The 17,795-nt window shown below is 46.6% G+C and overlaps 2 protein-coding genes across 2 annotated transcripts in view; one reads left to right on the top strand and one right to left on the bottom strand.

Moving 5' to 3' along the window:
* Nucleotides 1–1,242: 1,242 nt before the first annotated feature.
* On the top strand, nt 1,243–7,419 carry LOC110488776 (neuronal PAS domain-containing protein 4A-like). The gene is made up of 8 exons (XM_036942933.1): nt 1,243–1,876; nt 2,356–2,519; nt 2,615–2,717; nt 2,835–3,144; nt 3,260–3,369; nt 3,472–3,607; nt 3,740–5,460; nt 5,583–7,419. Exons 1-8 carry the CDS (start codon nt 1,702–1,704, stop codon nt 5,609–5,611), a joined length of 2,748 nt encoding a protein of 915 aa, XP_036798828.1. The 5' UTR covers nt 1,243–1,701; the 3' UTR covers nt 5,612–7,419.
* Nucleotides 7,420–8,628: 1,209 nt separating this feature from the next.
* mrpl11 (mitochondrial ribosomal protein L11) overlaps nt 8,629–17,795 on the bottom strand; it is a 61,900-nt gene continuing 52,733 nt past the window's right edge. The window contains exons 3-6 of the mRNA XM_021561147.2: nt 15,940–16,035; nt 10,666–10,759; nt 10,056–10,215; nt 8,629–9,012 (exon numbers count right to left, since the gene is read on the bottom strand). Of these exons, the coding sequence (XP_021416822.1) occupies nt 8,910–9,012; nt 10,056–10,215; nt 10,666–10,759; nt 15,940–16,035 (453 nt within the window). The 3' untranslated portion in view covers nt 8,629–8,909. The remainder of the gene's footprint in view (nt 9,013–10,055; nt 10,216–10,665; nt 10,760–15,939; nt 16,036–17,795) is intronic.

Here is a 17,795-nt window from a genome sequence, read left to right as displayed (position 1 = left end):
TCTACTCTTCGAGCATCATATAAAATATATTTAAGACTACAAAACAGATTGTATGCTTCAAGTGTTACATAGACTATTTGCTCAACTTTAACACGTGGTAAGAACACCATGGCAAAACATTTGCAACATACCTTCATACAATTCCTTTCAAATTGTTTCAGAAAACATCACATTTCATCTCAAATTGAGCTTTCACAATTTACTGGATCTGACTGTCGTCTGTCACAGATTTTTACACGTAGATACGAATACATGCTGCACATCTCCAAGCCTTCCAAGACTATGATTTTGGCGACGTTTTGTATGATAGTTTCATTGAAAATTATGTATTTTGGGTAAGATCAAACTCTGGTCTTATCTGTTCAAACTAAAATGCTACCAGCCAGGGTTCGATGCAAAGACTAGACATGGCTCAGCATCGCCCTTAGCTACACATTCCGCTCAAATTGCCTTATAAGGAAGGATGTTGCAGTTTATGTAAGATATAGACTATACAGCGCGATTAGCCGATGCCTCTCCTACAGTATGCTCTTTAGGATTACCGACCCCCTCCTCTGTTAGCCCTGGAGGCACTGCGCTGCCTGACAACTGAATTACAGTCAGAATGGTGGATTCCATTCATAAAAAGCGATTGAATTTGTTGCTGTAACTCTGCCCCGCGTTTCTCCCTCAAGCAGACTTCCACCCATGCCAGACTAGCTTTTCGCTGGAGCATATTTAATGGATAACGTTGGCATGCATCTGTGTTACCCTAGAGATCGACGGTGGAAGGTTTTACGAAATGCATCGCATCCTTCATAATCTCATAATCACATAAACATATTATGAGCCAGTTTGGCTAGGAAAGGACGCATTTGCATCATGTAGGCTACTGATAACCAAACCTACACTATATTAGGAATTATTACTTTTCAGAGAGGATAAATTGTTCCTCGGGTGCCAGACATAGAAACACACAGTCTCTTTCGTATGCATCTCAGTCCCCCCCTCCCCCAGTACACAGTGGTCCGGTGACTCCGTCTACGTTTTACGCTTGTCTCCGCCCATTCCTCGGTTTTGTCCAAATCGGGCTTTTTGCGTCGCCGGAGCTCCCGAAATCAAACCAACGTCATCACTTGGTAGAGGGAAGGGCTGACGTCAGAAAATAGCTACCAAAGGGAGAGGGTATGAGCGGGAGGGGGAGCGGCAGAAGCAGAGAATTTCACCATTGCTAGCATTGAATCCCCCTCGTCCACCCTTCCCTCTAGCCCCCCTTCTCCCTACTACGTCGGTGTTGGCGCGTTGGGAGCCCCCCTTCATCACCGGAATCCCGGCCTATATAACTTACTCGAGAGCAGAGTCCCTCCACCAGATTTACGGGATCCGGACATCTGGGCGAGAGACGGCTACTACAGCCGCCGAATCACTCACACTCTGAACGGGGGAGATACATTCAACGGCTAGCCAGCAACCTTGCTGGACGCTGTGGCGGAACCGAAGAGGAAAAAATAACTGATAGGAGAAGGTCTGAAGCCTTACTCTGGAATGAGCTGAGATGAAAGTCCAATAGTACTACGACAAGGTTATTACTACTAGCCTATCTCTGACACCTCATCTTGAGGGAAAAATACCCAGACCTCATCTGACGCCACGGTCAATACTATTCCATTAAGTTACAATTTAAACTGCAGGGAATTTAGTCAATCACCATCACAGTCTACAATGTATCGATCAACGAAGGGAGCGTCAAAGGCTCGGAGGGACCAAATCAACGCGGAGATTCGGAACCTGAAGGACTTGCTTCCTATCTCCGATGCGGACAAGGCACGACTCTCATACCTACATATAATGTCCCTTGCCAGCATGTACACCAGGAAATCGGTTTTCTTCTCTCAAGGTAAGGCCCGATTTAGTTTATAATCGACAGTTCAAACTCACTGTATAATCCATAGCCTACCTATACATAGCTACAAACATTTGTGAATGAAACATATACTGACAGACTTTTGCTTCAATCTGTTTGAGCTAGTGGCATGCTACCGTGAGCTTTATGTGTTGAATCAACAGGTGCCATATGTATTGTCGAAAGAGACAGTTAATGAACTTCATATCTACATGGGAATAATGTCATTTAGAAATACATACAATGGAACATTATTGTGTTTGGTTTGAAGTTCTTGGGTGAAAAACGCTTTTAGAGCCGTGTGTCGCTATCCAGTTCTGAAACGCTTCTATCGCTATCCATGGGACTGAAATCTAATGCGGTTGTTCTATAGCTATTGCTGGGAGCAGAACCGGTTGCACTGGTGCTATGATGACATCCATTAGCTAGACAGAAACGATAATAGTTTTTTTCCCATAATCTTTTGTTTTTAGAATCGGGATCTGCTGGCAGTCTCGAAGAAAGCGCGAGGTTCCTGTCTTTCCACGAGCTGTCAGAGCTGGTGCAGGAGCTACCTGGGTTTCTGCTCCTGTTGACCGGGGAAGGCAAGCTGCTCTACCTGTCAGACAGCGTCTCCGAGCACCTCGGCCACTCCATGGTGGGTCCACGGGAGACCATATAATGTCTCAAAATTAAGCTCATAAGTTAATAAAAATTTAATGACAATATGTTTAATATGAACTCCTCTTTCAGGTGGATTTGGTTGCCCAGGGTGACAGTGTGTATGATATCATTGACTCTACTGACCACTTCATCATGAGGACCAACCTGGCCCCTCCTACGTCACCTGACACAGGTAAGACATGCCTCCATATTTCCAGTGGTACAGAACAGCGTTACCAATGGCTTGCATTTATTTCCCTCAGATCATTGTTGATACTCACAATCCCTCCTTGCCTCTTCTTTCCCTCAGATCGTCTATTCCGTTGTCGTTTCAACACTTCCAAGTCGGTGCGCAGGCAGAGTGCCGGGAACAAGCTGGTTCTGATCCGGGCGCGCTGCCTGTCCCCTCCCTCCTCCTCTTCCACCCCTAGCTCCTACTGGACATCCAACCCTGTTTGGATGTGCTTCTGTTCCCCTCTGGAGGCAATCCCCACCCGCTTTGGCCCTGGGGGGGACCAAGTTCCTGCTCTGATCCCTCCTGCTGCTGAGAACAACTTCTTCCTAGCCTCGTTCCAGTCTCAACACAGCCGAGACATGAGGCTCCAGAATGCACAGGACAGGTGAGGTCACACCCACTAACAAGGCAGCGCCAACTGTTCCATTAGATCTTCTGAGTGATAATATAGTTCTGAAATATCATAAACTTACCATGTCTTCTCTCCATCTTCCCTGCAGTGTCAGTGTTTACCTAGGTCTCGATGTGTCAGCCCTGAGGTCTCGCTCCTGGTACAGCCTCCTCCACCCACAGGACCTGTCACACGCCTCTGCTCAGCACTGCAGCCTGTGTAAGTACCAATTCAGTGATACCACACAACCACCACACAATTACACCGTATCCACTTACACCCGATGTCTGATGTTGTTGTTCCCTCTTTGTTCCCCCACAGTGAGAGAAGGAGGAGAAGGTAGATCTGAGATGGTGGTACGGGTGGAGTCTGCAGACCAGTCCTGGGTCTGGCTTTACATGGTAATGCAGCTGGAGGCAGGAGACAGCCCCATCAGCAGCAACAACTACATACTTAGGTACTAGCTCTACCCTATGACAGATCATCATAACACATCGCTAAGAGATATAAAGGAGATGACGGATTGCAATAAGCATAAGGGAATCTTACTAACCATTTTCATCTCTCACTCTTTCTGTTTCTCTCTCAGTGAAGCAGAGGGGTGGTCAGTGAGACAGCAGCTGAGCACAGAGCAGACCCAGCTGACCCTGGTACTGAGTACTAGTACGTCCCGCCAGGACAGCTTGAGCCTGTCCAGCCCAGACCAAGTCTTCACCCCCAGCAGCAGTGGCCTCTCAGCCCAGTCCTTTGACTTCAGCATGACTGTGTCGAGTGTAGGCTCCTCCGATGAGACAGGGGGTGCCACCACTGAACCCATGCAAGTGGAGGGTGACCCTCGCTCCAGTATTTCCTCTATTGAGGAGGAGAGCTTCTTCCAGCAGCAGCAGATGCCTGCCCCTGTCCAAAGCCCATCCGCTGCCTCCTCCCCCACCCCGGTTACCGTTGCCACGGTAGCAGATCTGGACTTCCTCACTCAGAACATTCTCTTGCCCCCCTCCTTCCAGCTCGAACCTCCGCTGCCTGCCCTTCCCCTGCCCCTCCCCCCAGCACCCACCTCTCAGGAGCAGCAGACCAAAGAGTTTGTGTGCACGCCCCCCTACACACCCCAGCTGGGCGGTGGCAGCTTCCTGTTCGGCGAGCCCCTCTTTAGCTTCGACCCCACTGGCACCACCACACCCCCTCCCTCCACCACCACAGCTACAGCCACCACCTCCATTGCCACCTCCCTCTCCCCCTCCGCCCCACCCGCCCCACCCACCACAGCCTCCAGTCCTGCTCCCCCCTCCTCCCTGTGCCTCACTGGCCCCTCCACCGACCTGTTCTTCCCTGCTGATCCCTGCAGTGGCTCTCTCTATGAGAAGCTACCCCCCACCCCTGACAGCCCTGGGGATGGGGACTGCACAGTGATGACCTTGCCTGAGGTTCGGGGACCCCTGTATGTAGATGTCCCTTTAGGGTCCCTTCACTACAACCTCGAGGGCCTCCTCACCCCAGAGGCCTCCCCCGGTAAACAGCCCTGTCTCTCTTTCTTCTCCCTGGAGAGAGAGAGGGAGAAGGAGAGAGCAGAGATCTCCCTCTTAGCTCAGCACATCAGCTCCTTAGCAGAGGGATTCTACCTGGATCCTCTCTTATCCAAGCTATCCCCTCCTTCCATGTCCCCCTCCTCCTCCCCTCCCTCCCCCTCCCTCTCCCCATCCCTAGACACCGCTGGTGTTGACTCTAGCCACATGCTGGGAGAGTTTTACCCGGTTAAAGCGTGGAGAGGCCTGGACTTCCCCATATTCCATGATGATGAATCTCTGTTTGAAGAGAGCATCTTAGAAGCCCTTCTCCAGGACTTCTCCACCCCTCCGCCCCTCTCCCCCAACCCGTCCTCTCCCCCCAACCCAATGTGCTGGCACTCACCCTCCCACTTTGAGGGGGTCAGCCACTTCTGTAGCGTCCAATCGGCGCACTGTAACCCCACGGCCGGGTGCGGGGCGACGTTGGCCGGCGAGTCCGGGGCGATGGCAGAAGTGGAGGGGCTGGTGGAGGAGCCTATGGAGATTGAGGTGGCGTCATCACCTCTGTCCTCCTGTTCCTCCATCCCAGCATCCCCTCCCCTGCGACTCACTGCCTCCCCCACCTCCGCCCCCTCCACGCCTGTCGACCACTCTACACCCGCCGTGCCTTGCGCTCAGTCCCTCCTGGAGGAGCTGGCCGCCCTGGAACCCATGTTTGGGGCAGGTGCCTCGATCGCCCCCGGCTTGGGTCAACAACCTGAGTTGTATCAACTCCAGTGTCACCAGCCGCCACAGTGCTTCCACAAAGGTGAGAATCATCCAGTTCACTTGTTCTACCGTCTTTCTCTGTTTGAGAAATGAATTAAGATGTTTTAAACCTGAACATACCAGACTAATGTCCCCTTCCTCTTTGTCTCTTGTGTTTTTCAGATGGGAGTGGAAGTGTTCCCCCGTTCTAAATAAGTCTGTGACTTACTTCATTAAGTATGGCATATTGTCATATTTCGTGGAGCTATTTTACTGAAAAGTAAAAATGATTTAAGTGTATAAATATATACATAATGTATACTACTGAAGGACTTGAACTCCTACATGTCTACCGAGAACAAAGATTGACTTCATATTTTTGTTCATTCATTCATTCCTGTATTTCTATTTCAACAAATGGTGCAACGTTTACATAATGGTGCAATATATACATAATGGTGCAACATTTACCAACCGAATGGACCCACAACTGACTGAGTTTTGGGTCCATTTGGTGCCTCTCAGCTTTTCTGTAACATGAGCTTCAGATTGGATCAGACAGAGACGTAAACAAAACCTCTGACCTTGTAAAGCCCCGTTTAACTTCCAGACGCGCATTTGTATTCACTCGTAGTGAAAAACCTGTTGTGAACAAAAAAAAAGAACACATTCCTTGACATTTCAATAGGGAAATGACTTAACAGCATTATTGCTTGTAATGCAGCAACGCAAACCCAAATCACAAATGTGATGAAAGTCTATGTTTACAAAAACTCTACTGACCTGGTACAACCGCTGACAGTAGCTGACAAAAGGGGATCCGATTTCCTCACTCACATCTTCAATATTTAGTTTCCACAGAGAGACACATAGTTCTACTCTGACCTTCTGGTACTCCTCTCTAGTCATGGCCTTTAAGGTCATATCAAAATGTACAGATACCGTAGTCAAACTAAGCTAATACTTCAGACACTTTGAGCTTTGAGTTTGCAGGCTGCACATTTTAAAACATTTGACTTCATGTTATTTCTCCATTACAAACTTGTGTATCAATGTGATGTGCAAAGAAAATACAATACAAAACATAAGAAGACAAGAGATCTTGGAATGTCCACAAGCAGGAACGCATGACAAAGGTTTTCCGGTATTTATTAGGTGTTGCCGAATGGAAATCGTCTGGAAGTTACTCAACAACTGTGTGTGGTTCTGTTGTGTACAGGACCAGCACATTGTACAATAGACTCTGAATGTGGGCTCTTTAGGTCACCGTTCTCTTGGGCTTGGCTTGAAGGGCAGCTCTGCTGGATTTTCTTGCAGCATTAATATTTGCAATGCTGGCAGTTTATAGCGGCTCCTGTGTGCCTGGCATGGCCATGGCCTGCTGAACTCTAACTGAACTCTTTCTCCATGTCCATTAACCAATGGACAGTCACATCATAGCTCGAATGGAGTTACGGTGTAGTGAGACACAACACGACTACGTGAATGACAATGTGATTCTTCTTTTTTGAGAGGGGTTGGAAGAAAAAAAAAATGGAAGTTTTGTTTTAAAAAATGACCTGAAAATAGTGTGATGGGGTGCCATTTCTATTCAGTTCCTCCTAAGTGACACGGGTTGAGAATGGTACTATTCCCATGGTGTCAACATGCTAACGTAGAGTTGTCTACGGTCAAGTAAAGGATTGATTCCTACGTTCTAGCTATTAAATGCTAAGTTGAACATAAGTGTAGGTATATTATTGTATGTGTTATATTGAAAACAATTATTGATGTTCAATGCATAAAGCATTATGTCTGTGGATATATGCACATACCGTTTTCTTGAAGGGTTGTACACATTTGTACATTTGTATGAATACATCAGCCTGTACATAGACATTTCTATTGTTTAAGAGGGTCTATATACACACATGGTGATATATTGAAGAATGGACATTGTGGATCAGTGTTCTTTTGTGTTGCTGATAAGTGTATTTGATTGTCAAACAAATGCATTTATATTAAAGTGCACTTAAAGCGGTTGGATCTCTTGTCGTCACTGTCAGTCCTCCTCATCCTCCTACCTACAATCATCATCCCTCCTTCCTCTCTCCTCGTTTCTTCCCCTGGAGCGAGCTCCGCTCAGCAACAGCACTGACGCACACACACGAGGAGACAGTGTCTCATACCATCTGACTCAGACTGACGCACACGCTCCACACCGAGGCTCTCACTCACACATGGCCTCCCACTTAAGCAGGCGTGCTTGCGCTGACGTTGAGACACCCACACAATAGGACCCCCCCCCCCCCCCCCCTTTACAAATAGCAGCTGCCCACACTCACTCAATGTACCTGCTACACTGACAGCGCGCTGTGATGGTTTCAGACTCCATATATAGGCATTCCTGTCAGAGCTCTGATCCAAGCAGCCCTCCCTTTCCTCAGCCTCCAATTCAGATGGGAGAGAGAGGACAGTTATGAAGAAATAATGCTTCAGAACCTAATTATACAGCAGGTGGATAAATCATGTACTATCAATCACTGACTAGTACCCAGTGCAAGTACTGTGCTTTTCACATCATGGAGGGTACATTTGGGTAAAAATCATTAGATGACTGATGGGCATGGCAATGTTACAGTGTAAATGAATCCTGCCACCTCTCTCGTCTCCTTTGACATTTATTACAGTCACCCCCCAGGTACCTGAAACCTAATCTCAGCAGCAGAGCTGCAGGAACAGGGTACAAATAGGAGACCTTCAACACCTTAAAAACTAAACCTGGAGAGACAAAGCCCTGCCATACCATGCTGGTTCCTGCAACCGAACATTTTGTTCCAGCACCATACCAGTCACTGCAGTGAGCCGCCTGGATGTGAGCGCAGCAGAGACAATGGAGCAGTTCAGCTATCGCCTGTCATCTTGTGGCCAAGAAAATTAGTACACTTTTAAATACCTTGCAGCATTTGGAGAAGCCACATCAATAAGGGATTCTAGCTTTCACTTGGATTCACCTGGTCAGTCAGTCAGGGAAAGAGCAGGTGTTCTTAATGTTTGGTCAAGTACAGTAGTTTCCAGATCCATCCGTGTTCAAGGTGTCCTCTTCCTTCCTTGATACCCTCATCAAACGGTGTGAAGAGTACAACGCTGTGGTGGGAATGCAAATACATGGCTCCAGAAGCACAGCCAGAATGCCATTAGCCACACACACTCAGGTTTGACAGATGGCAAGCAAAAGAAGATGCAGCAATTTGTATAACAAACTCCTTTAATAAAACTGGTTGGGCTTGGTTTATCAAGAGAGGAGATGCATTCCTTAAATCAAATATTTAAACTCTGGAGGCAAAACATGAATCTTGCTGAGAAAACTGGCATAAGTACAGTCATACACTTGAAATCATTCATAATAACAGACGTTTATTACGCTTAGCAATACAGAGCAGAATGACAGTTATGACAGAATGTGTGTGAGTGGTATGTGTAGGTTACAGGGACAGTATATATACACATCGGTAGCATAGAGGGCGGCTCTCATTTCTTCTTCACTGACACTGCCTCGTCTGCAGCTGCTGCCTCCGCTCTCAACCTCTCCTCCTTCTCCTCCAGGAAAGTATTGTACTCCTCGGCCGATAAACTGCAGGTGGGATGAGAGGGAGGGAAGGAGAGAGGGATCAAAAGAGGGGAGGAAAAATGAAGTAGTCCTAACTGAATAACGGTGCGTCACAACAGAACCATAACAGTGCCAATGATGACAATGACACTTATTTCCAGTCTATCAATGCATATGAGAGTACAATAGAGGACCAAATTATGAGTCATAATACCCATAAAACCTAGCGGTCAAACAAGGAAATGGTTCCAATTTTCCCCCCCACCATTCATCTCTCTCATAGGGGATTTAAAAACATTTAAAAATAAGGGCTGTGTTTCCTGTAGGCTGACCCTGGCATTATGTTTTGATAACCTGTAAAGCTCTTGGACAAGGCAACTTTTACCAATATATTCGCCTGTATTTACCCCCCAGAAATGAAACGCAAATTAGCTGCTAATGTGGCCATCATAAAGAACTACAAATGCCATGATCTGAATGAGACTGCCGAATCGAGGCAAAGGTAAGAATCTCTGGATTAACTAATGTTATCTACATTAGGAATTCATAAATTGGCTACATTTCCTGAAATGGACAAATCTGAAAACTGTCTTGTGCAAGTCTTAAATTGACAAAATACCTGTTAGCTAAGATGTCAGCTAGAGATGACGTGCAGGAGCTTGCAGGGATTTGTCTTGCATGATGATGCTAATTAGCATTTTCAAATCAGAGTAAATATAACCTTTATATACTGATAAAAGTCACCTTGTCCGACAGAGATTTACACAGTTATCAACACGTCATGCTAAGGTAAGTCTACACGAAACACAGCCCTTATTTGTGTTTCTAAAATTCCCTATGGGGAAAATTAATGTTGGAAAACTGATTGGAACCATTTCCCTGTTAGACCACAAGGTTTTATGGGTATTATGACAACTCCACTGTGGGGCTCTATAGAGTATGACCCTATAGTTGTTCATTACTATGTATTGTACCAATATTATTCATGTGTGCGTCACAGTGCTTTAGTGCTGAATCACATTTATGACATCAATGACACTGGGCACTTTGAGAGAGGAGGGTCTTACTCGTTGACGATCTCAATGCCCAACGAGCGAGCCGAGCCGATGATGCTCTTGACGACAGTCTCTATAGAAGCGTTCTGCATCTTGAAGGCCTCGTCTTGGGCCTTGACCTGAGCAATCTCATACACCGCCCTTACAGACACCTTCCCTGCGATCTCATGGCCTAGAGATGGAGAAAGAGATGGAGTCCAGAATGGGAATAAGATTAAGAAACTGAGGGGAAACGATAGACAAGAAACCAAGGGGAGCAGAGGGTGGAAGAAAGAAAAGTTGGGGAGCAAAGGAGAGCCGAGTGCGGGAGGAAATGAAGGAGCGATCGGAGGGAGGGAGTAGCCGGTGCAGACGGGGGAAATCCATAATTCTCTTTCTTCAGCCCACCACCTCTCCCACTACCTTCCTGCCTGTAATTGCCTGGCTTAAAGTTCCCCCGTTGATCATAAATATATCATCAATCAAAGACATTCAATCTCAGCCCTAACGCCCTGTGGGAGACGTCGTCTGTCTGTCCGTCCCTCCGGTACAGGGCTAGTCTGGCCTCAGACAGACAGATATTTACAGCGATGGAGTAAACGGAAGAACAGAGTGGCACCAGTCAACAAGGTCCAAACCTTACCTGTTTTGCTGGCTCCTTTCTGGATGCCAGCCGCCTGCTTGAGGAAGTAGGACACTGTGGGTTGGCCAATCGTCAGGTCATACGTCCTGTCAGGCTGCAGGGAGGGGGAGAGATGGTGAGGGACAGAGTTTTAGATGCCTTTTGATCCATCAATCAAGGTGTGATCAAAAGAGGAATGGACGCTTTATGAAGTGGAAAGTTGCTCTCCCAACCTCGGTTCTGCATTACCTTGTCAATGGAATGATCGATCATTAGCGACTTCACATTGAAATGACACCATTTGTCCCCATCTATGAAATAGCCATTAGTTGGGACGGCCCAATGATCCTGGCATGGATCCGGTAGACATTCAATAATTACTCTTGATTTAGGGATGGTGACTTTGTAAAATAAGATTTGCTACTTCTTTCTTTTTGTTGAACAGGATGAGTTAGACGGGGAAAGAGAAATGAACACAAGACAGATCAAGGCTGCAAAGGTTCCAAACGCACTGTGGCATGCTAGGGAGAGACACATCCACTACACTAGCTAAACCAGGTCTGTCTGGGAGATCGCATTAGAGGGTGAAGCTCATCAATACATGTGTATGTACAGTGCCTTGCGAAAGTATTCGGCCCCCTTGAACTTTGCGACCTTTTGCCACATTTCAGGCTTCAAACATAAAGATATAAAACTGTATTTTTTTGTGAAGAATCAACAACAAGTGGGACACAATCATGCGGTGGAACGACATTTATTGGATATTTAAAACTTTTTTAACAAATCAAAAACTGAAAAATTGGGCGTGCAAAATTATTCAGCCCCTTTACTTTCAGTGCAGCAAACTCTCTCCAGAAGTTCAGTGAGGATCTCTGAATGATCCAATGTTGACCTAAATGACTAATGATGATAAATACAATCCACCTGTGTGTAATCAAGTCTCTGTATAAATGCACCTGCACTGTGATAGTCTCAGAGGTCCGTTAAAAGCGCAGAGAGCATCATGAAGAACAAGGAACACACCAGGCAGGTCCGTGATACTGTTGTGAAGAAGTTTAAAGCCGGATTTGGATACAAAAAGATTTCCCAAGCTTTAAACATCCCAAGGAGCACTGTGCAAGCAATAATATTGAAATGGAAGGAGTATCAGACCACTGCAAATCTACCAAGACCTGGCCATCCCTCTAAACTTTCAGCTCATACAAGGAGAAGACTGATCAGAGATGCAGCCAAGAGGCCCATGATCACTCTGGATGAACTGCAGAGATCTACAGCTGAGGTGGGAGACTCTGTCCATAGGACAACAATCAGTCGTATATTGCACAAATCTGGCCTTTATGGAAGAGTGGCAAGAAAGATATCCATAAAAAGTGTCGTTTAAAGTTTGCCACAAGCCACCTGGGAGACACACCAAACATGTGGAAGAAGCTGCTCTGGTCAGATGAAACCAAAATTGAACTTTTTGGCAACAATGCAAAACGTTATGTTTGGCGTAAAAGCAACACAGCTGAACGCACCATCCCACTGTCAAACATGGTGGTGGCAGCATCATGGTTTGGGCCTGCTTTTCTTCAGCAGGGACAGGGAAGATGGTTAAAATTGATGGGAAGATGGATGGAGCCAAATACAGGACCATTCTGGAAGAAAACCTGATGGAGTCTGCAAAAGACCTGAGACTGGGACGGAGATTTGTCTTCCAACAAGACAATGATCCAAAACATAAAGCAAAATCTATAGTGGAATGGTTCAAAAATAAACATATCCAGGTGTTAGAATGGCCAAGTCAAAGTCCAGACCTGAATCCAATCGAGAATCTGTGGAAAGAACTGAAAACTGCTGTTCACAAATGCTCTCCATCCAACCTCACTGAGCTCGAGCTGTTTTGCAAGGAGGAATGGGAAAAAATGTCAGTCTCTCGATGTGCAAAACTGATAGAGACATACCCCAAGCGACTTACAGCTGTAATCGCAGCAAAAGGTGGCGCTACAAAGTATTAACTTAAGGGGGCTGAATAATTTTGCACGCCCAATTTTTCAGTTTTTGATTTGTTAAAAAAAGTTTGAAATATCCAATAAATGTCGTTCCACTTCATGATTGTGTCCCACTTGTTGTTTATTCTTCACAAAAAAATACAGTTTTATATCTTTATGTTTGAAGCCTGAAATGTGGCAAAAGGTCGCAAAGTTCAAGGGGGCCGAATACTTTCGCAAGGCACTGTATATATATATATATAAATTATCAAAGGAAATCAAATTTATCAACCCATGAAGGTCTGGATTTGGAGTCACACTCAAAATTAAAGTGGAAAACCACACTACAGGCGAATCCAACTTTGATGTAATGTCCTTAAAACAAGTCAAAATGAGGCTCAGTAGTGTGTGTGGCCTCCACGTGCCTGTATGACCTCCCTACAACACCTGGGCATGCTCCGGATGAGGTGGCGGATGGTCTCCTGAGGGATCTCCTCCCAGACCTGGACTAAAGCATCCGCCAACTCCTGGACAGTCTGTGGTGCAACGTGGCGTTGGTGGGTAGAGCAATACATGATGTCCCAGATGTGCTCAATTGGATTCAGGTCTGGGGAACGGGCGGGCCAGTCCATAGCATCAATGCCTTCCTCTTGTAGGAACTGCTGACACACTCCAGCCACATGAGGTCTAGCATTGTCTTGCATTAGGAGGAACCCAGGGCCAACCGCACCAGCATATGTTCTCACAAGGGGACTGAGGATCTCATCTCGGTACCTAATGGCAGTCAGGCTACCTCTGGCGGGCACATGGAGGGCTGTGCGGCCCCGCAAAGAAATGCCACCCCACACCATGACTGACCCACCACCAAACCGGTCATGCTGGAGGATGTTGCAGGCAGCAGAACGTTCTCCACGGCGTCTCCACACTCTGTCACGTCTGTCACATGTGCTCAGTGTGAACCTGCTTTCATCTGTGAAGAGCACAGGGCGCTAGTGGCGAATTTGCCAATCTTGGTGTTCTCTGGCAAATGCCAAACATCCTGCACGGTGTTGGGCTGTAAGCACAACCCCCACCTGTGGATGTTGGGCCCTCATACCACCCTCATGGAGTCTGTTTCTGACCGTTTGAGCAGACATATGCATATTTGTGGCCTGCTGGAGGTCATTTTGCAGGGCTCTGGCAGTGCTCCTGCTCCTCCTTGCACAAAGGCGGAGGTAGCGGTCCTGCTGCTGGGTTGTTGCCCTCCTACAGCCTCCTCCACGTCTGCTGATGTACTGGCCTGTCTCCTGGTAGCGCCTCCATGCTCTGGACACTACGCTGACAGACACAGCAAACCTTCTTGCCACAGCTCGCATTGATGTGCCATCCTGGATGAGCTGCACTACCTGAGCCACTTGTGTGGGTTGTAGACTCAGTCTCATGCTACCACTAGAGTGAAAGCACCGCCAGCATTCAAAAGTGACCAAAACATCAGCCAGGAAGCATAGGAACTGAGAAGTGGTCTGTGGTCACCACCTGCCGAACCACTCCTTTATTGGGGGTGTCTTGCTAGTTGCCTATAATTTCCACCTGTTCTCTATTCCATTTGCACAACAGCATGTGAAATTTATTGTCAGTGTTGCTTCCTAAATGGACAGTGTGATTTCACAGAAGTTTGATTTCACAGAAGTGTGATTAACTTGGAGTTACATTGTGTTGTTTAAGTGTTCCCTTTATTTTTTGAGCAGTATATGTATATATATATATATATATATATATATATATATATATATATATATATATATATATATATATATATATATATATATATATATTACATACATACACACACATGACCAAAAGTCTGTGGACACCTGCTTGTCAAACATCTCATTCCAAAATCATGGGCATTAATATGGAGTTGGTCCCCCCCTTTGCTGCTATAACAGCCTCCACTCTTCTGGAAGGCTTTCCACTAGATGTTAGAACATGGCTGCTGGGACTTAGCTCCATTCAGACACAAGACCATTAGTGAGGTCAGGACTGATGTTGGGCTATTAGGCCAGGCTCGCAGTCGGTGTTCCAATTCATCCCGAAGGTGTTCGATGGGGTTGAAGTCAGGGCTCTGTGCAGGCCAGTCAAGTTCTTCCACACCGATCTCGACAAACCACTTCTGTATGGACCTCGCTTTGTGCACGGGTTCATTGTCATGCTGATACAGGAAAGGGCCTTCCCCAAACTGTTGCCACAAAGTTATATGCTCTGCTGTAGCGTTAAGATTTCCCTTCACTGGAACTAAGGCCTAGCCTAAACCATGAAAAACAGCCCCAGACCATTATTCCTCCTCCACCGAACTTTACAGTTGGCACTATGCATCGTGGAGCAGGTAGCGTTCTCCTGGCAACTGCCAAACCCAGATTTGTCGGTCGGACCGCCAGATGGTGAAGCATGATTCATTACTCCAGAGAACACGTTTCCACTGCTCCAATGTCACTTGGCATTGCGCATGGTGATTTTAGGCTTGTGTGCTGCTCGCCATGGAAACCCATTTCATGAAGCTTCCCGACAAACAGTTATTGTGCTGACGTTGCTTCCTGAGGCAGTTTGGAACTCGGTAGTGAGTGTTGCAACCGAGGACAGACGGCCCGCTCTGTGAGCTTGTGTGGCTACCACGTCGCGTCTGAGCCGTTGTTGCTATTAGATGTTTTCACAATAACAGCACTTACAGCTGACCAGGGCAGCTCTACCAGGGCAGAAATTTGACTGACTGACTAGTTGGAAAGGTGGCATCCTATGACGGTGCCACATTGAAAGTCATGTTTGTCTATGGCGATTGCATGGCTGTGTGCTTGATTTCATACACCTGTCAACAACGGGTGTGGCTGAAATAGCCAAATCCATTATATTGAAGGCATGTCCACATGCTTATGTATATATAGTGTAATATATGAAGCCAAACAAAGTGCATGAATGATAATTACTCTGTGGAGATTGACATGGCAAGGGAAATTCTACTGTTCACAAAAGGACATTTGTGTATTGAGGAGATGCTGGTAGTGACCAGCAGATGGAGCCCATGAGTAGCAAAAATGATTCTATCCTTTTATATGCTCTAAATTCTGTGCGACTTTTACATCCCCCTGGATACTGCTTAATGAATGCAAATGGAAAAGCATTCTTCAGTGTAACAGTATGAATAATGGAGGTTCTTGGGTAATGTATGCAGCCAGTGAAATCAGGCAGGATCTCTGAAAGGGCACGCTGTAGGGGGCAGGGGCGGGTACACTGAGTAGGTTGCAGGCCCTAAGTCTGGTATAAAAAACAACAACTTTAAAATAAAACACACCTTAACGTGGATCTTGATGGGCAGAGGGATTCCTTCCTTGAGCTCTTTGGTCTTGTCGTTGAAGTCCTTGCAGAACTGGCCGATGGGGATGCCCTTCTGATGGAGACAGCAGGAGAGAATACAGTGAAGACAGACCGAGACGGGCAAACATTTTTTTAAATGGATGAGGTGTCTGGAGCCGCAAACATCCATCAGAGTGTCACTTACGGTAGATGCAGCGAGCTGCTGGAATACCAATGACTAGCCTGGGTCTGTCAATCAATCACAGGGCTTCTCAGAGCGGGCTGAGTGTATGAGCACGCATGGCTGCCCCGGGGAGTGAGAGCATCTGCAAGTGTGGTTGAGTCATTGTTTCTGTAGTTTTTGTGGGGGTGGTTGTTTTTGTGTTGGTTGTGTACTCAACTGTGTGTGTGTGTGTGTATGTCAGGGTATGACAGAATGCATGTGCTTGGCCGGTGCCTGGGAGACCATGTGATAAATGAGCCTCCTGTTTCCAGTGCCTGCCAGGCAAACAGAGAAAGCGAAATGGATGGGTGACATTAAGTCGACGAGCACCCCCACTCCCTCTCCTAGCCTAGCTCCACACTCTCCTAGCCTAGCTCCACACTCTCCTAGCCTAGCTCCACACTCTCCTAGCCTAGCTCCACACTCTCCTAGCCTAGCTCCACACTCTCCTAGCCTAGCTCCACACTCTCCTAGCCTAGCTCCACACTCTCCTAGCCTAGCTCCACACTCTCCTAGCCTACCTCCACACTCTCCTAGCCTACCTCCACACTCAAACACAGCACAATAAGCCATTCCTCAGAGTTGCATTGGGAGGCAATGAATATAAAGCAATCTAATTACCGCTGCTGAAATGTAAACTGACCACCCGCCATCCTTATCCTAGGGCAACACACAAGCTCTGATTGAAATGTTCATTTCAGAGTATGCGAGGAACGAGAAAAACAGAGTTTTACAGTTGAATGGAGCTTATGTGCTGCCGTGATGGACCGTGTTGAACACTGCCTGCAGATCTTAAATGTCTCGAATGAAAAGCCATTCATCCCAACAGACATTATTCAATGACAGGAGGAGTATGACCTTTATTTGGGACTAAAGGAGCAGAAAAAAACTATTTTTAGCTTCACTCCATAAAAAATGACATTCAAAAACTCCTGTGTGAATTGATCTGTCAATCCATCCAATCAATATTACTGCCTCTATGCATCTTCTCTCAGCCTTTAAAAAACCCAACCTGAATGAAGTCACAACTTTCTCACGGCTGATATTGTTTCAGAGCAGATGAGGCCCATTTGAATTATATCTCTCATGAAATGAAACCATAAAGTCGCTGGAGCCTCTCCCTCTGATTTGATTAGGAGGAATCCCATGCCAACCTCACTGCCATCTATTGCCCCCCGTATAAAAAACAGAGCTAAACAAACAAATGGGGAGGAAGGAAGGATGGAGAGAGAATGTCTAATTAAATATGGATTACTATAAAAGGTTGGGATGTTGGGGAGCAAGTCGAAGCAAGGCGCTGCCTCACACAGATCCGGGCTCCCCTTTCTTCTGTTCTCCCCCAGCAGATAATGATCCATCAGAGACTCTACGGCCAAGGAACAATGACATGAAAATCCACACAGACTAGCAGGGAGTAGAGGAGATGGGTCTAATGTGGTTATAAAGTGCTTAAGCACAGACAGAGGGACATGCACCGAGTCAGACAGACAGATAAGCATTTCTGCTTAACATCGACACAGAGGATGACATGAAAGGGTCCACAGACCGGCAGAGATGCTGTCCCATGGTGTTAGCAACATACTAAAGGGGAGAGAGAGAGAGAGAGCGAGAGATACAGAGAGACAGAAAAC

The sequence above is a fragment of the Oncorhynchus mykiss genome, chromosome 14 (genome assembly GCF_013265735.2).
Source record: "Oncorhynchus mykiss isolate Arlee chromosome 14, USDA_OmykA_1.1, whole genome shotgun sequence".
Lineage (NCBI taxonomy): Eukaryota > Metazoa > Chordata > Actinopteri > Salmoniformes > Salmonidae > Oncorhynchus > Oncorhynchus mykiss.
Note: the sequence above shows the minus strand (reverse complement) of the source record. Positions and strands in the feature narration are given on the sequence as shown.